The sequence below is a fragment of the Biomphalaria glabrata genome, chromosome 15 (assembly GCF_947242115.1).
Source record: "Biomphalaria glabrata chromosome 15, xgBioGlab47.1, whole genome shotgun sequence".
NCBI classification, from domain to species: Eukaryota; Metazoa; Mollusca; class Gastropoda; family Planorbidae; genus Biomphalaria; species Biomphalaria glabrata.
In genome coordinates this window covers 4,463,609-4,484,031 of record NC_074725.1, presented here as the reverse complement: position 1 = coordinate 4,484,031, position 20,423 = coordinate 4,463,609, and the positions used below count along the sequence as shown (strand labels likewise).

The window sequence follows — 20,423 nt, the reverse complement described above, 5'->3', positions numbered from 1 at the left end:
TTCTGCTCAAGATAGCATTTGGCATTAAAGAATATGGGTGGGGCGACTAATTTTGTTCACAAACTATGATTCTCTATAAAAATAGGACTGCCCCCCCCCCACTCAGAGGGCTAGAGTGGGGAGTGCAGTACATGCAATCGCCCTCCCCCCAACTCTACCGAATTGGCAAGATACCAGAAAGGGATTGACATAATATAAAATTTATATATTAATTGAATTAATGTTGTTCACAAATTATGATTTCTCCATAAAAGTAGGACCGCCCCCCCCCACTCAAAGGGTTTAGGTGGGAAGGGCAGTAGAGGTATTCGCCCCCCCCCCTCCAATCGGCAAACAGGGAACGACATAATATAGAGATCGGTTAAAATATCAATAACAAGTTTTAATTATACAGATATTTAATTGATTCTGTTAGCAAGCTGTGATTTCTAGAAATAAATTGAACCGCCCCCCCCCACTCGAAAGTGTATGGGGGGGGGGGGAGGGATTGATACCATCGCTCCCTTCCGACCCCACCAAATCGGCCAACATACTAGAGGGGGGGTGGGCGAAATAATCTAAAAATAGGTTGAAATATAAATAATTAGTATATATTATTAACATAAGTAATAAATTCGTATACAAATTGTGTAAATTCTATACTAGAATTCGTCCGCCCCCCCCTGCGGGGGGTCGGCCGAGTGGGGGGGGGGGGCGATTGCCCCTACCTTCCCCTTCCCATCCCCCCTCCCCCTGGATCCGCCAGTGCAAGTTGGGCAGGAGGGGATTGTTAACCTTGGCTGGCTACCTACCTAAGAGAAGGAAAACATAAATTCAAACCTCTGTGGCCTTGCAGCTATACCCAATCATGGGAAAGGCTTCGGAAGTCAACCCTGAGGAAAAATCAGGAGCCGACGACCCTTAGGCAGTTTGCAACAATCGAAAAATAGAAGATGTAACCGAAGCAAAATATATTTATCCCCCTTTATTCTATCTTTAGTTCTTCAACTTTTATGAAGTTAAAGGGTTGAATTAATCAGTCCTATACAGAGACGTATCAACCATGGCGCAAAGGGGCTCATTGCTCCCAGGCCTATGACTATTAAGGGCCCAAAGAGGCCCATGATCAAAAAAAAATGTTCAATAATTTAATTTCAATGAATTTTGTTCATACATTACCTGTTAGAAGTCGTAACTGATTTTAGTGTAATAACACTGATAGAAATACATGTGGAAGGAAGTTCCTACATTTGAATGCCTTTGTAGATGTACTGATACATATAGCCTGACTCAATTTGGTTTTTATTACACTTAACAATCGCCCATGGGTACCTAGCCACGCTGCTAGGTCCTATAACTGAGATGAACTGTGCAGTCAGATTTCCAGATCAGGTAGTTTTTAAAATATGTTTTCTGCGTGTTGCGAGTTCTTAACCAACTACTTTGTCTTACCACACACCAAGTCTTCACGCTGAATCATTTATCTCTGAGGTAGAAAAGTTGTGTTTAACCACATCTATTTGAATGTAGTTAGCTAAGAAGATAAAAAGATAGCTGAAAACAAAAAAACAAAAGAAAAGCTAAGAAACTCAAAGCTAAATGCAGACAAGGCAGCAATAGACCAGACCTGTCTGTGCTCTGATTGTTAGTGACTTTCAAAGTAAAGATAGGACTCCACTGCAAACTGGATGTCAATATGAATTGGGATTGTGCTCATCTTTGACCACAGAGTTGCATTTTCATATTTCGATTCACATAGCTAACAAAATAAAACATCGACACATCATTGATATGAATTCTTGCTTTAATTAGTATTTACGTATTTCTAGTATGACAGTAAAATATTACAAAATACTATTCTCAAGACACACATTCTTTAAAGTTGACAATACATGTGTACACATACATACTTAATCATTCAATCAAATCTATATTGCTAAATGTATAGCGTTGACTTTAATAAGATAAAACTTCCTATGCTGAAGATCTGTTCCATGTCATTAACCTATTGTAGGGACAAAGTCTTGGTCCAGTAACAACACCACACCTTGACCAGGCTCCAGTTTTAAAGCATCCAACGATAACCTTTGACCTTCTTGCACACCTGTCAAACCTTAAGATATTGAAAAACAAAAGAAATAATAAAATAATTGTTTTAAATTTTAAAAGCGTCCATAAAGGTAGTAAACTCTACATTTACAGCTAAATATCTCAATATTGTAAGATTTATTTCCCCTTTTCGATATCAAACATAATTAATTGATTCATTTAATAACAGATACTAAATCGTTTTTCTTTGGACTTCTTGCAGTTGACCATCGTTTAGTTCCGTTTTAGTCCTGATGTAACATACACTTAATGCTAAGTTTTAAAGTGAATTTTAAAATGTGTAATATATTTACTTCAAAACTGGTATTTCTGTGTAAAATCGGATAAACGTTATGTATGTATGTTATTTTTAAAAAAATCACAATCGTTTGACCAATAGTAATAAAAGTTAGTAAGAATATTAACCCATTAAAGAGACAACTGACTATTTTACTATTCCCCCCCACACACACACACACACATTTATTTGCAATTTCTCCGAATTTGCAATTTCTCCGAATTCGCATTAAATTTAAAAGCGTTTTTCCTTCAGTTGTACTGCCTTTTTTTTAAGAATCAACACATAACACGCCGGGCATTTCTGCTAGTACCTGATAAATATTTTGTTCTGATCTATTGTTTTCATCCGACTGCACATGGAAATCTCCATCTAATAAAGTGGATAGGTCTCTAGCAAACGAATCTTCCTCAAATAATGTGGATTTATCGCTAGTAAATAAATCTTCCTGTAATATAAGTGGCTCTGTCTCTATTATACAATACCTGGTGTTATAGCAACTACAGTTGCAGCAGGTCCGCCATAGTTTCTATAGTCGTCGGTGGTTTCCTGTCCAAAGTTCATGATGACCAAATATCTCTGTAAAGTTCCCTCTCTCAGGTAGGACACGATGTTATCAGTGACTAGGGCGGCCTGCATTTTTAGATTTACAAAACAAAATATTACAAGAAAAATGCACAATTCTAGTACCATTATTATCAAGTGATCAATAGACATTTAATTAAACCAACTAAAGAGGTCATCAGATTACGAGAGAGTCAGTAAGCACTATTAACAGAGAAACTATTACAAAATAAACCTTAGAAATCTTGTCAAGAATTTTGTGTGTGTGTTTAAGTCACGCTTAGTTCATGTAGTGTTCTTTTATCGGAGAGGGCGTTCTGCCTGGAGATTCTGTTTGCGCCACAGTTATTTTCTCTTTCCCCGTTTTAACGGTAAGTACATGCATAACTGTATTAATCAGGTCGATATTTCCTTACGGGTGTCGATAGTGAAAGTTCTGTGATTTAACGGCATCGCTAGATCAAAGTTATTCTTCGTTTCAGGGTGTTAGGCTTGGGGCGACGATGGAGTGCGTGGTTTTGAGCTCGCCCTTGGAGCCGTGACTGACCACGTGATTAATTTGAGCCTTACATCTCCGTGGTGTAGTATTTGGCGCTACCGGGCCGTGCGGCCGAAACTGAGTGTGCGTGCGTGAGGTGTGTTCATTTGTGCAATTAATAATGCATTAACTTATTATCACATGATTTGTACATATTCTGAAACTGAACTGTTTGTATTTAGTATTAAGTATTGCTATTGTTCAACGCTCGTTGGCCACTTATTTACAGTTTGGTTAACACCCAACCTGGTCTGCTGTTGTTCTTTGACTGATACATTAGCCTGTTAAAGTGGGGAACCAAGTTGATCATATCATCCCCTAGATCAGCGGTTCTCAACTCGGCGACCCCTTTTTACTACCCCCCACTCTGCCGCGACCCCCCCCCCTCCAGCACACACACAGACAGCAATAGAAGAATGGACAAAAACAATCCATTTTTCGATGGTCTTAGGCGACCCCTGGGAAATCGTCAATCGACCCCCAAAGGGGTCACGACGCACAGGTTGAGAATCCCTGCCCTAGATAAACCCGTAAAACCCACCTTGACATCAATAACATCGAGTTTCAGGATATGTAAATAAATATTTGAGTCCTAATAACTGTCTCATGTATTGCTGTGACAAAGCCTTCAGTTTCCTGGTTCAGTTCTCTTGCTTTTAACCACCTTGGCGATGCAGCCTTGTCCACCTTGTCACCATGGAACAAAGCCAAACATTTTCCGTCAAGTTCTTATTCTTCCCAATGACAAATTCCATGGCCTGCGCCATCTAAACCGATATTTGCATTATTTATATTCTTAATGGTCACGCAATAAAAGTTTATCTAGGTTTTACCCTAAATGTTCCAGTTTGGAAAGCTTGGTTTTTCCTCAAGTGTGCCAGTTGCCTGTACAGTTTGTAGGGTGTTTGTTGAGAACTGCTGTTCTCTGTCTGAAAATGAACAAACAACATTACAAACAGTATTCTAGAATGATTAGGAATGTGACAGGTACACCAATGCTTAAATCCAGCAGTCAGGTCATGCTAATATCAGCACACGTTCAAATAATTGCTGCGGCCATATTGTATCATAGAACTTAATAAGAATGAAGAGAAGCGAGATGATGTTGTTTTTAATGTAACCATGGTAACTAAACTACCTTTCAGTGGCGTAGCTAGGGTGAGGAAAGGTGGTGGGTCCAAATTTACCCCTCTCCCCAGGCCCACATTTGAGGGGTTACCCCAAATGAATGTCCTACATTTGATTTTACATTAAATATTACGCCGTTATCTCATGTCATGATGTCAAATGTCAAAATGCAGGGGCCAGCAAAGAGGTCAAGCACCCGGGCCCCCAAATCCCTAGTTACGCCACTGCTACCTGTTTCTCCACTCTTATTGTTTTGTTTTTAAAGCCGGTGTAAACATCTGTAACGTATTTTAGTTTGACTTCCATAATACAATATGATAACTATACATATAGTAAAATACACTAGATCAAGACAGTCCTGCATCTGTTTCTTACCTTAACATTAAGAGTGGCCCAGTTTTCTGCCAGTGGAAGCCATGTCGTATTGCCCGTTGAAAAGCCTGCTTGGAAGTCGTTGGACCATTGCATGGGTGTCCTGGATGGGTCTCGGGTAAACAACTGGTAACGTTCCTAAATTAAAAAAAAAAAAAATGGACAAATATTCAAATCAACTTATAAACATTTCAAAGAATGAAATTGTTTTCTTTACATTTTAATCGATATCACTTCTGCATCTGATTGGAATTTATAAGCAATTTCCTTTTCTGAACAAGTGCATTTTCTTTTAGTCACGCTGAAGGATGTAACCAGGATAAGGTCAAGGCTAGCCGGAAGAATGTGACGTCATATGATCGAACGATTATGAGTGCAGATCCACGTGCATGAGTTAGGTTAGGTGACAAAAAGGCGGGAAAAAAGGAAGGTGAAGGCTGAAGTTATCGTGAGGAAGGTTCTAGGAGTTATGGGAACGAGATTATAAGGCATAGATTTGAGTTGTTTTTTTTTGGTAGACATTTGTAGTCAGTGTCAGGGTCAGTTAGTGTTAAGGGACTCAGAGAGAGGATAAGCTAGAAGTCGCTAGTTTAAAGTGAATAGCTAGAATCTTGTTTTATTTGATCATCATTAATATTATACTAACCTATATATATTTATTGTGTCACGTTTTTGTTGAAAGGAATTAAACTCAAGGAAATTATATTATATGCACTGTGTTATTTATTTTGTTTTCATAGTATTTATTTTAGACTAATGACACCTCCGAATCCGCATATCACTTTTACTGGACACCTATATAATTGGTATTTATCGCTTCTTCGCCAGGAGTGTTCCCAGGGGTTCCTTCAAGAAAGGTTACACTTATCAAAATGCATCATGCCATTTGAGGTTCCGTTTTCTCCATGCTATTCGCACTTACCGGTCCTGCACCAAGTCCTTGAGGATCCACGGTGTTCTCCCATGATATATTAGCGCTGAGCATGCCCAGCTCCTCCCCGTAGTAGGTCGTGGGCGTCCCCCAGAGGGTCAGCAGCAGAATGTTGAAAACGTTGACGTACTGAGCCCCATACCTGTAGCTGAGACGCTTCTGGTCGTGGTTGCCGAGCTGCAAGAAGAGATGAGTTATAACGTTAGTTTGTTGATACAATATAACATCGAAGCAGCCTTAGTCCTAATAACAGTCAAACTTAGAACTAGAAAGCAATACCTTATTTAATTATTTTTAGAAAGGGGGCAGCATGCATAAAGCTTTATATGTTGCTCCTTGGCCAGGAAACACGAAGAGGCTTGTGTGTTGTGGTCATTTAACAATATCCTCGTTTGGTCTTTTCTTTTCCCTTTTATTATATTATTATTATTATTATTGTCACTACTGTATTTTTTTGGGCAATTATCTTTGAACAATAAAGTTGATGTAATGTATCTTCAGTTTACACAAGTAGTTAATGATTAAAAATTTAATAAGATCTTTAAAGATGTAGTATCACAACTATATATTGCATACTCAATACTCAGTACACATCACTAAATGCATAGGGGCTCAACCTTATGTTATGTTTGATAACAGTGCAATGTAAATTAAATTATTGGTACTGTCGTAAGTGTGTGCTAATTGTCACTATCTGTCACGGTCATTGTAGTCCCCTTATCGACATCTACTAATTAATTCACTAATCATACAGCTAATCCTCAGTGATACCACCCTTTGGTTGAAAAGGAAAGGGCCATGGAGTGGCAGCCTAGTACGTCACCAGCTCCTACCTTAATTAGATATCTATGTTTTAGTTTATCTATTGGCTCTTCAGAGTAGGTTTCGTCATGTCCTGTCTTTTTTAAAATATACAATTGTTTCAACTTTATTATTATTATTATTGTTTATTATAATTATTGGTTTAGGTAGATACTGACCACAAAGTTTGGCCACTTTCCGCTGGGCAGGTTGATGTACTCGTCCATGACCTTGCTGAAAATGTCACGTCCTGTTGGGTGTGTGCCCATGGAGATAAGGTCAAAGTTGAAAGGCACAGCCCCTACCCCGTAGATTTTGTTCCTGACGTTGGGAGGGGCGTACAGCTCCACAACCAGGTATCTAAGGACATGTGTGCAGATGATTGCATAGTATTCAAATCAACAGTTAACATAGATGTGCAGTTGACCCTTGATAATCCGACTGTTAAAGTCCCGGGTAATGGTGTAGGAATATGTTTGTAAAATGTTTTACATGTTTCGGATGTTCCTTCAGAGTTGAAGATAATTACTTCCTAGTCCAAACCTTCCGCAGGACGACGGGGTATTTGGAGCGGGAAGGGTTTGAACCCTGGACCATCGATAAATCTGAACGACAGTCCAGCGTGCAAACCGCACGACCAGGCAGCCATCCATATCGAAAATCGAAACCATCGGATTATCAAACGTTAGCTGTACTTCAAAGAATTTAGCCGTATATGTCATGAAAATTATATTGTTGATGTACTGTAATAAGATATTTCCTGTTATAGTTTTTAATGGCATTAAATAAACAATACGCGATAAAGAAAAATGTACTGATCTAAAAAAGACAAAAGTAAAGGTGGGTTGGTCGTTGTACTGGCGTCATGACACCCTCGTTAACCATGAGCCACAGAAATAGATGACCTTTACATCATCTGCCCTATAGATCGTAAGGCTTGAAAGGACAGCTTTGATTTGATATTAAATTATGCTATCAACATGACAAATCCGAGCCGTCCACGTCTAACATAGCGTTGCACCTTTAAAGAAAACCTAAACTGCGTTGGCTCCAGCTGGGAAGAGGCCGGATGTCGCTTGTGACCGAGCTCTTTGGAGAATGCTTGCTGCCATGTGCGCCGCACTGTGCGGGAGGATCTCAATGTTATTTAAAAATAAATAAGTCTAAGTAAATACATTACTAGTGTGACATCAACCAACTAGTGCAATCATTGTTATAAGCAATATCGACTATTACATTCATCATGTGTTGACGGCACTACTGATAGTTCGATCTAGTTGTCCAGTTAACTTAATAGCCACCTCACCTAGACACTTTCTAAAGACGCTACCAGCCGTTAGAGTCATTCACTTATTACACACTGGTCTGCCCCATGGATAGAAGCACTACGGATCTGTTCCCAGTCTTACCTAACTTTTCCATCTTGTTTGGAGTAGTCATCCACAACATTTTTCCAAGACGTTAAAATCGGAAGACTGTCCGGCTGGTCAGCTGTGTAGATGTGATTCAGATAGGCGTATTCAGTCTGGACAATACAGAGAGTAACCGGAAAACGTAAGTCAACGGATATCTAGATTCCCTTTTATAAAAAGTTCATATAAAGTTAGGCAGAAGGCTACATTATGGTCTACTCAACAAACAAAATAAATCCTACTTTTATAATGTTGGCCGTTTAGATTGTTATTTACTAACAAATCTCTTAAGTTGCTCTGCTACTAAAACTATGACTGCGTCTTGTTAGAAAAAAAATCAGAGTGAACACACAAAAAACAACAACGCATATATTCATCCTAAAATCTAACAATTATTTTCGACCACTGATTAATTAACCACTGATTAATGTCATCATTTTATCGTTCAATGTTTAGAGCAACAAGTCTTGAACATTTTGCTGATCCATTATCTTTCTCCTTCATTTCCTTGTCTTAACTTCTTTTTCAAATCGCCTTATCTCTCTCTTTAGAGCGTGAAACGGGTTGCGTGAATCAGCCAGGAAAACCAATGACTTAGAAGAGTTTATGTCTCTTATTAACATGCACGACTAGATTAACAAATGGATACTCGTAGGACGTAATGATCTTCTCATTTGAAAGGAACTATTATAATTATAAGATAATTATACTTATAAGATAAAATGTGGTTCACACTATTATGGGAAGAGCTTGATCTGACAAGCTCTTACAATGACATGCAAAGCATCCATACAACCCTGATGCAGTCTCAGCTGTGATGGGCAGGACACGTCTGCAGAATGGAAGACCACCGCTTCCCTAAACGACTCTTGTATGGCCTACTAAGCGAAGGAAAGCGCTCGCAAGGTGGTCAAAGAAAGCGCTTCAGGGACATTCTCAAAGCTTCTCTGAAGGCGTTCAGCATAGACCCAACCACCTGGGAGACAGAGGCACATGACAGAGCATCATGGCGTCGCGCTGTGAAAACTGGCGCACAGGTTGCTGAAGAAAAGAGAACCACGCTGGCAGAAGAAAAACGCCAGAGAAGAAAAGCAAGGCCTATGACACTAGCTCCAGCTGGAATAACCTGCCCAGTGTGCGGCCGAACATTCCGGGCTCACATAGGTCTCACCAGCCACATGAGGATGCATAAAACCCCAGTGCAAAGCCCTCAGCCCCCCTGGATGAAAAAGTGATCATCATCGAACCACGATGAACGAACTATATGTAATGCCATCCCAATCTCGGAAGAAGTTTTTACGTTTCTCTATAGCGTCTAAATCAGACACACTAATTATTTTCTTGGTTTTGGGCCATATGCAAATGTATTTTATTTCTCTACTTACTGGTGGAACATTGTTGCCAGAAAGAGGCTCGTCTAGTGACGTATTCTCATTCTCAAAGAGTTGGGAGAAGGCATCAATTCGGAAACCGTCGACTCCATAATCCAACCAAAACCTGAACGTGTCCTGGTAATAATAAGAAAACAAAAAGTCTATTGAAACTCTAGAAAAACGATTTAGTTTCTCTAGCACTTACACTGTGCATAGGATGGTCTAGGTCAGGGGTGGGCAACCTTTTGGTATCGAGGGCCGCATTTTTATAAAATTTGGGAATGGCGGGCCGCATATGTATATACAATTTAGAAAGATACTCTAGCTTTTTTTTTGTCTTTTAATTCATATTTACTCTGTATTATATTCGCGTTTCTTTTTTTCCACACGCCACGTTAAGGAATTACAAAAGTTAGCAATTTTTAAAATCAATTTAACGATATCCCCACAAATACACAATTGTACTTAATGTGCAGTATTTTACTTTTTACACTCGTGCATAATGTTCTGGAACTGTGGAACTAGCTTACTAGTTATTACCCTTGTGACTGCTGTCAAATTACAGTCAGTCAAATAGACCAGTATTTATACTTGTTTAGTTTCCACAAAAAAAAGCTTGTTTACTGAATGAGACAATATATGTTCCGGAAGTTAAATGTCGGGAGGAGCGAAGCTTGTCCTTGTGGAGCATCACCAGAGAATGCTCCCGATGTCCTTCAATGGTGCATACTATATCAAGAGACCCGAACAAGACTCTGGCCCCAAAGCCCTCCTATAGAACCAAAACTATTCGGAGAACTGCCTGATCTGGAGACCACTGCGCGGTTCATCTCAGATATAGGATTACTGATCTGAACCCTCCAACATGTAAAATGAGAACTGAGAAGAAGAACAGATGTATGTGTACCCAAATAGTGTAAACTGCAGCACATTTTTTTTAAGTGTTGAAATACAGCTTCTCGCACCCATAAGACTCCCGTGGAGGTACTGACTGGGGCTTCTCTTTGCTAGGAGTTATGTCATCTGGAGCTGAATCAGCTTCTGCGCTAAATGGTAAGCTGATGGTACCTATTGAAAACTGGTTCAATATATTTGCATTTTTATATGTATATACTGTGGACACACCTGATTTCTGTAGGTGACGGCGGGCCGCATAAAACACTCCGGCGGGCCGCATGTGGCCCGCGGGTCGTAATTTGCCCACCCCTGGTGACCTGGTCTAGGTCATTCTTTCCATAAGTCTATATAGATATGAGTAGATCTACATCTTGCATTGATTCTATCTTGAAGTGAACAATTAATATTAGTAAAACTTCTAGTCTGAAAGTTAGCGTTAGCGAGGCTATGCACAGACCCCAATGTGACCTACATAATTTGTCATCTGAAGCAAACAAAGCCTTCTAATTACGGGTCTATTTTAGTTCTCTCTCTTTTTTTTTTTTTAATGGTCCTTATAAAGATTGATTAGTGCCTTATCTTACACTTTTTTTTAATTAACCATCACAGCTTTAAATCACTTTTTATAGATCTAAAAATAAGTCATATTGCACTTAATAAACAGTAGGCCTATGATAGAATGCTTGGATAATATTTTATTTATTTATGCTAAAAAAAAACATGTTTAAAGTTGTCAGTAAAATGTCACTTGAGGACAAAGTTGAATTTCAAAAGTAAAGTCTGACTCTAGTATAGATAGGCCTTTCAGGTTTTTAAAGTTCATTAGTTTGGTATACATTTTCAAGATCATTAAAATAGACATTTCCCACAGACCTATAAACATTATATCTAGACTGGACTGAATGTGCCTATGAGTTCTTACTTTCTCCAACTCTGAGTTTCTATTTTGAATTGGAAAATTAACTTTCAAACACACCAGTGTTGGTAGTTTACATTGCATGTTTATGATTTGTTTTGAATGTCAGGTCTGCGTGACCATCTTACTTTAATCTCCCACTGAAGGTTCTGGTCTCTGTAGTTCAAGTCGATCTGGTGGGGGTCGAAAGCGTGGTAGTAGTATTGTTGGCGTTCATCATTCCACGACCAGGCCGAGCCACCAAAGACAGACAGCTGACAGGAAATAAATAATAGTTCTGATGACAAAATGTATACTCTGAAAATCTCAATTAAATTTTATCTTTGAAAAAAAAAACGCAAAGAAAAGTTTGTGTTAGGAAGTTTTCATATGGTCGAGAGGCCAAGTGCGCTAGGCCCTACCTAGAAGGGGGCTCGAGGTTCGACACCCGACTCGGGCAGAGTTGTGTTTACTGAGCGCCTAAAGGCAGCACGGAAAACCAACTCCTAGATACCCCGTCCCCCCTACTGGTCCACAAATGAGATTGGACCAAAAGCGCTCTGAGCATGCTATAAGCATGAAAGTAGCTATAATAATAATAATAATAATAATAATCTCTTGCATTGTTTGTCTTAAGTTATGCCACAGTTACACCAACAGTAAAAAGAAAAAAAAATGGGGAAATTTCAACGGGTCTTTATAAAATGTTTTCAAATGTATATATATATCGATGCAGACTGTGTTCTTTACAGGAGCGGTGTTCTGGCTATACCCAACTAACTGACAAATACATTCTTCCAATGGCAAAAGCATTTTTAGACCAAAAAAAAAACACCAACCATTTTCCTTTTTTTTATGACACAATTATCCAATAATTTTTGGTAAGTAACAATCAACCAATTTCAAGCAATCTCTGTAAGGAACAATATACAATTAATCTTTTTAAGACACTTTTGATACTAAGACACCGAAACGTGTGAACAATGCTGCAATTTCTTCTTAGAACCATGAACTCGCTGACCTAGAAAACATGAACTCACTGACCCAGTTATTCGGTGGTACTCTGGTCCCATTGTCCAACAGTTTCCCATCGCTCCAGACAAAGTAGTTGGTGTATTTCCCATCTCTTTTAACGCTACGTCTGAACCATTCGTGGTCAGAACTGACGTGGCCAGGCACAAAGTCACTGATGAACTTCAGCCCTGTCAATTGCAGTAAAGTTTAGTTAAAGTCCTGTCAATTACAGTAAAGTTTAGTTAAAGTCCTGTCAATTACAGTAAAGTTTAGTTAAAGTCCTGTCAATTAGTTAAAATACTGCAGTTGGAAACGAAACACATTGTAAGCAGTATACACATATTTAAAAAATTGTTTATAACATAAAAACCATAATATAAAAATGGCCAAAGAGCCTATTAACTTGATAAGTTTTTATGGTCATAAAATTATAAAGATGTGCCCCTAAAATAAATGTTTTCATTGTTTATATTATGATGTTACGTGTTTGGAGACTGTTTAAGTCTACATTTGGGCTGTTTATTTTTCACATTCATCTCTCTATACATTTTTAATGGTGTGTTGTTACCGGTCGTTGACTTGTAGCACCAAACTTCTGGTAGACAACTAAACCGTTGTAGGCGTAATGTATCTTAACTAATAAAACTTCAAATAACTTCAATAACTTCCTTTTGTGGACAAAACTAAATAGAACTTTATTTATAATATGAACAAAATCAACATGTTATCAAAACGAAATAACTGTAGTAGACTTAAGCAAAAATATAATTTTTAAAAATGTAACAACAATAACACAACCTTTCAGTCTTACATTCTGGAGTCGTCTCCCCTAACACCAAAGGACGACAACGCCACCTATATTGCGTCATTCACAACCAATCACTAACCTCTTCCCACCGTAACCCTTTAAACACACATCACACTCCATAATATGCTGAAATTTTTTATGTCGGACGGTTAACGAGGGTATCATGTGGCCAGCACAACGACCAACCGTCTTTACTTTCGCCAGCTAATGTCAGGTACCCCATTAAAGTTGGGTTCAATCAGGGGGCGTCCAAAAAAAAAATATCCCGAAATTCAAAATCCCAGTTTTCAGCGAGATTCGAACCCGTCTGCTCGGACGTCAAGAGTTTTAACACTCAGTCACCACATTCCCTGATTAGGAACTTTTCATATAAAGTCATAGACGAACAACGTCATTCGAATAGCATTTCTAAGATTGTAAGTTTTTAACTCTTTCTATGCTAATTGTTGATAGCATCGTTGATTTGAACTCATTAAATAAATGTTTGATTGTATAAACTTTACATTGTCTTATTTAAAAAGAGAATGCATTCCCCTTTAATTCTAGACCAAAAAAAAAACAACAAACATTTTTTTATAACAAACGAAAACGTCATTAATCATTACAGGGGTATGGAATACTACTGAGCAAAATGAAGAATTCTGTCGAAACGTGGAAAATAATGACGCCACGGAGAGTAAGAGTTAATAGACGTTTAGTTCAGATCTAAAGTATCTAACACACGCCCAGTGCATTTTAACTCGCGTAAATGGGAATTAGTGTGAAAACTTTACACACTCTTGGTGTGGACTAAACAGATGGCTAGCAACTTAACCTCTATTATCTTCTAGATCTATCTTTGAACAAAAAACTGTAACAAGTGAATCAATGACTGACCTCTTTTGTGTATCTCTTGAATCAACTCCCGGAAGTCGTCAAGGGTGCCAAAGATTGGATCGACGTCCTTGTAGTCTGAGATGTCGTAACCAAAATCTCTCATGGGGGACTTGTAGACTGGACTTAGCCAAATACAGTCTACGCCGAGGTCAACAAAGTAATCCAACTCAGATATAATCCCTGGATTAGAAGGGAAACAAAAATAGTCTAAATAGTTTTGATTTTTAAATTGTAAACTTTGAATGGTGGTGCGCTTGAACTTGGCTTGTCTTGGCTACCTAGAAGGGGGCTCGAGGTTCGACACCCGACTCGGGCAGAGTTGTGTTTACTGAGCGCCTAAAGGCAGCACAGAAAACCAACTTCTAGATACCCCTCCCCCAACTGGTCCACAAATGAGATTGGACCAAAGCGCTCTGAGCATGCTATAAGCATGAAAGTTGCGCTATATAAACGCTATAATAATAATAGTAATGATACGCGAACACGTGTAAACCAGGTTTAAAGGCTAATGCGCTATCACGCAGGCCACTTACCATTACAATGTCTTTGGTAGGTGGTGCTACCTATTTTCGTGTGACTTAGCAAAGATAGGTCAATAAACATAAACATTCCGTTATGGGTTTGTTTAATCACAAGATAAAGGAGACATCATTTCGTTTACTTTCCCAAAGAGACATAAAATTTTGAAGAACTAATTGGCTCTAGATCTGCTTCATCAGAATGTGTACATCTTTATACAACACCCTGCGGTATCATATAAAACTAGTTGCTAAACACGTTTTGTCTTCAAATATCTGACTCACTGGACAGCTATATTTTTTTTAGTGGACAGGCCCAGGACAGCTATATTATTTTTAGTGGACAGCTACATTTTTCAATTGGCAGCTACATTTCTTAGTGGATTGCTACATATTTTAATGGACAGCTACATTTTTTACTGAGCAGATATATTTTTAAGTGGACATCTACATTTGTCAGTGGACAATTACATTTTTCAGTAGACAGCTACATTATTAATTGGATATCTACATTTTTCCTAGAAACTCTAGATTTTTAAGTGAACAGCTACATTTGTCAGTGAACAGCTACATTTGTTAGTGAACATTCACATTTTTCAGTGGACAGCTACATTTGTCATTTGTTACCTTCATTTGTAAATGGACAGCTACATTTGCCAGTGGTTATATAGCTACATTTATCAGCGGAAAGCTACATTTGTCAGTGAGCAGCTACGTTTTAAAACAGGAAAAAGAACATTGTGGAAGAAGATGCCGTGTAAGGCCTGGTCATGGATGGATAATTCCATTCATTTTCTCTGCGTTTCAAACATTTAAACAACACAACACAATTTGTCGGAGTGAGACAGAGAGGGGAGATAGGCAGCAGTGAGTTCTACTTCCGGTCAGTAACTGACATATTAACATGTGTCTGTGTAGTCAGGGGCAGGTATGGCGAGACTGAATATATTGTTTCTTCGTTGCTATTTAGGTATGAAAGAGTTATATCCCTTTGTTTATACATTCCCAGGTTATGAATGTAAACAGGCTGCATGTGATGTTGATTGATTGTTTTTTTGGAAGGTATGATAGAGAGTTGAGTCAGTTATTATACTGCAGTAGATGAAAACATTGGTTAATGAGAGGGGTAGTGCAAGTGTGTATTGATAGCACTCAGACATTTTAATTTAATTTTTTTTTATTTTTGCTTAATGCTTGGCAGGTTTCTAAAAATAATCATTTCTTTTGTTTCAGGTTACTTCTCAATATGTTACTGAGACGATCCGGTTAAAATATGGCTCCTTTTTGAACCCATTAGAGCAGGCAGGCTGTGGCGAATCAGCACCTAACTGACTGGGGGCTGCTCAGGTTGAGGCGGGCGGTAGCTGATCAGTGAGGCGCGATGACCTTTCCCACCGTCAGATACAACCCGTGGCGTCTATACATTATGCCAATCAAGTTGGACTTATAACCCGTAACTGTTGTCTCCCGTGTTGTTTTAGCCGCTTTGCAGCAGCACCAGAGTTTCCTCTCCGGGGCGCATTCCTGGGCATTAGATACAGGGGTCATCGGTGGTTCATGCGTCATGGTCCCTCTCCCGATCTTGCTAATGTGATCCAAAGGAACGTTTTGCATAACATTTGGCACCAGTTCAGTTGCAGAAGCTGCCGGAGGGAATGTCATAGTTGCTATTCCCAACGCCTTAGTGGCTTCACTCCTGATATTTTCTCGAGGTTGTCTCCTGAAGCCTCAGTACTGCAAGGCAGCGGGAGTTTGAAGTCAGAGTATCCCTCTCCTAGATTAATTGACTTACTAGGCTAACGAGCTCCATCTGCCCGACGCTCCCTGTTAGTAAGAGCAGTTCCGCCGGGATTAATATCTAACCCAAACGAGCAGGCCAGGTACTGGACTTAGTTGTCAGAGGCTATCTGAGACGCATGTAGTGGTAAGAGGCTATCTGAGACGCATGTAGTTGTCAGAGGCTATCTGAGACGCATGTAGTGGTCAGAGGCTATCTGAGACGCATGTAGTTGTCAGAGGCTATTTGAGACGCATGTAGTTGTCAGAGGCTATTTGAGACGCATGCCATTAGGAGTATTTTATAGACAATTAGAGCTTATTCCCATTGACACCCCCTGGCCATGATAACCTTTGAAACCAAGATCCAGTTCAATGTAGAGAATCAAATTAAAGGACAGTATCCAGTCGTTGACAACAGGTGTTCATTCGTGACATCTGCTTGGGTTACGTCATATGCTTAGTTTGAGAAACACATTTATTTGACTGCACATTTGATATTAAAGTGTTGTTTTTTTTTCATAGTTAAAAAATATTTTTTTTATTCAGTCGAGTCGAAGAGATGACATTACCAACAACTCCAACAACACATAAGGCAAAAACGTTAGTTCCCGGTTTATTCAACAATTAATGCTTACATTGTTCAGAAACTGTCCAAACTTGACGGTCACTAGGTTGACCATTGTCCACTGTTGGAGACGAACGAAGTCCTTGATATTGGGATTCTTTAGGAAACATCTGTCTTTATTTCCTATAGAAGTCCAAAGGTTCAAATATATATCTTCTTTTTTTTGGTGCGTTTGCCAGCTGACAAGCTTGAATTCTTATTGTAACTTTTTTATGTATCCCTCTGTCATTTAGACCCACGCCATTGTATACAGGCTGAAAGGTCCAAAGGAACTTAATGACCGCTTTTCCCAAATCAATTAGAGAAACCTCTACAAACGGTAGTTTTAGCATCAAATGTAATTACGTTTAGAGATTATTTACTGATTATTTAATAGTAATAAAATTGGTAAAGTTTCTATTTGCATAGGTTAGATTAAAATGAGAGAATTTGAAAATACTCCTAGCGGAGCCAGGAGAAGAACCTGGCATAGTCTAAAGGGAGACTGACTGGCTACCGAGTTTAGGTGAAAGGAATCACAAATATAGATCTATAAATTGTCAACCTGAAATGTGGAAGAACTACTTTGCTTTTCCTTGAGTGAAGTCAGTGAACTTGGAGCGGTGTTAGAAGGCTGAAGCGTACAACTGTCACAGATGTGTCATTCAAAGAAGTTGGGAAACATTCATCAGGAGAAAAAAAATATATTCTCTGAATCCATGGGTGACAACTGCCTATTATTTATTATTATTATTTTATTATTTATTATTGGCGAGCTAAAAGGTGGTCGACGTAACAGAGGCGCCCCACGGAAACGCTTCAAAGACCAGCTCAGGCGTCAACTTTCCTTGGCTGACACAGAAGAGAACACCTGGTCGCATGCGGCCTCAGAACGAGACAGCTGGAGGTCACTCACGAAGGCCGCGGGATACGCATTTGAGACCAAAAGAAAATCTGCTGCCGAGGACAAACGCAGACGTCGAAAAGAAAATCTAAATCGACCACCTGCGGACAATGGTTATGCTTGCCCTGGATGTGGCAAAATATGTAGGTCACAGCTGGGTCTGCGCAGCCACGGGGAATACTGCATTTCTTACTGATCTTCCGACTCGAAGACTAGCCTTATTATTATGATGGTGGAAAATAGTGGGGGTCCCATTCTGCCGTCATTGTTTTGATGAGAGGATTTATTCTTAATTACAATAATTGTGTTTACAAAGATCAAGGGAGTAACACACATGTAGAAATGTGTATCTGATATAGCTATATTGGTATGCCATTAAATGTAGCGAATTACTGACCTAAAAGGTGAAGTATGTCAAGGTGTCATGTCTTTCTTATCAGTTGTACTTCGGTGGAGATTAGTTCAAAGTACCATTTGCGCATGCGCACTACTTTAAAGTGTATTCTCTTTTAATTGCGTTTTGAAATAAGATCATCTGGCTTCGCCTTTTTATGGCTGCCTGGTCGTGTGGTGTACGCTCTGGACTCTCGTTCAGTCTTCTTCGTTCTCTTTTGTTAAGTGATCTTGATGGTCACGGGTTCAAACACTGCCCGCTACCATTCCCCGCCACCCTGCGGGAGGTTTGAACTAGGATGTAATTATCTTTAGAATGTGAAGAACCATCAGAAACTTGTAGACATTTATTTAATATCGATTATGTTTAAGGATTTAATCTTCTGAATGGATCGAAACATTATTCAATCCATTGAAATGTTAACTTTAAATGTAGGCTGAAGTAAGTTCTTACCTTGAATGTCCCCCACACCATCACCGTTAGAGTCCTTGAACGACCTTGGATACACTTGGTAAAATATGGCCGTCTGCCACCACGTGAGGTTTTGATCTGTGGCCGGCGTGATGAGCTGAGTATTGACGTCCCGCTGGACCACCGCGGCGACCACAGTCACCAGAAGAAACGCGGACAAAAGTCCGCATGACCTTAAAATATTGTTGAATAGACCCCGCATTATGGGCCAATTTGTTCGTCAAACAGTGAGGCAATATGGTTTTCTTAAGACTAAAACACAAAAGTTTCAGTGATTTCCCATCAGCTGATTGTCCAGCTGGAGCTTGACCGAACTATGAAGTGTAGCATTTATATCTTTTGGTCGAATGTAGGTTAAAGTATCTATGTCTTCTTATCTTGGTAGAAAGTTCTAAATTGTATGTAAATCAAACGTCAGCGCTAGCACTAATACTTTGAGTGAAACGACATTTTACAAGAGAATGCTTTTTTTTAAAACAAAAATTAAAGGGAGGCAAAATGACTCGTCACATTTATACTGACAAAGTAATTCGATTGCTTAACTGACATCACCATCTGAACTCGCCCATATATTTAAAATATTTAATTGTGATGGCTGATAGGTATCTTAGTATTCTCTATGCACACACTTTTTTTTTTAATAATAATAGTGTAAGAAAAAGTCAATGCAAATTTTGTTTGGTCATGTTTATAAAGTCTATTTTGTAGGTATAGTACTAAAGATAATAAAGCCTTGTATTTCTTATATTATAAATACCTTGTATTATAAAAGCTGACCATTTGTCACTATGTCTGTTTTTTTTTTATATAAAGCTCAAGATCCTTGTTCGGTTACTGTTTTTGCATTAATTCATTGTAAGAACTGCGAAGTGACTGTTGTTGTCTAGTTCGTTCTCCTTATTTTTTTTTCTTTTAAAAGCATTTCACTTATAATAAAACATAAATAGATGTATCGGCAATATCTAATATGAAACGTCTCGGCAATATCTAATATGAAACGTCTTGGTCAATATCTAATATGAAACGTCTCGGCAATATCTAATATGAAACGTCTCGGCAATATCTAATATGAAACGTCTTGGTCAATATCTAATATGAAACGTCTCGGCAATATCTAATATGAAACGTCTCGGCAATATCTAATATGAAACGTCTCGGCAATATCTAATATGAAACGTCTCGGCAATATCTAATATGAAACGTCTTGGCAATATCTAATATGAAACGCCTCAGCAATATCTAATATGAAACGTCTAGGCAATATCTAATATGAAACGTCTTGGCAATATCTAATATGAAACGTCTTGCAATATCTAATATGAAACGTCTCGGCAATATCTAATATGAAACGTCTTGGCAATATCTAATATGAAACGCCTCGGCAATATCTAATATGAAACGCCTCGGCAATATCTAATATGAAACGCCTCGGCAATATCTAATATGAAACGCCTCGGCAATATCTAATATGAAACGCCTCTGCAATACCTAATATGAAACGTCTCGGCAATACCTAATATAAAACGTCTCGGCAATACCTATTATAAAACGTCTCGGCAATACCTAATATAAAACGTCTCAGCAATACCTAATATAAAACATCTCGGCAATACCTAATATAAAACGTCTCGGCAATACCTAATATGAAACGTAAAGCCACACATTTGGAACCGCACACTGCTTACCACAAAACATAAACCTAACTTGTACTAAATAGCAGCCATTAATATACAAGTATAAAACACATTTTCTTATGTTTAATAAGACACTCGAATACCA

General features: G+C 38.7%; 1 protein-coding gene across 1 annotated transcript; it reads right to left on the bottom strand.

The window, feature by feature from the left end:
• Window positions 1-1,765: 1,765 nt before the first annotated feature.
• On the bottom strand, window positions 1,766-18,967 carry LOC106067289 (maltase 2-like). The gene is made up of 12 exons (XM_056012912.1): window positions 18,627-18,967; window positions 13,975-14,154; window positions 12,321-12,478; window positions 11,426-11,551; window positions 9,497-9,619; window positions 8,109-8,224; window positions 6,879-7,059; window positions 5,890-6,075; window positions 4,971-5,105; window positions 4,301-4,396; window positions 2,851-2,998; window positions 1,766-2,092 (listed from the first exon to the last, which is right to left on the bottom strand). Exons 1-12 carry the CDS (start codon window positions 18,844-18,846, stop codon window positions 1,980-1,982), a joined length of 1,782 nt encoding a protein of 593 aa, XP_055868887.1. The 5' UTR covers window positions 18,847-18,967; the 3' UTR covers window positions 1,766-1,979.
• Window positions 18,968-20,423: the final 1,456 nt, after the last annotated feature.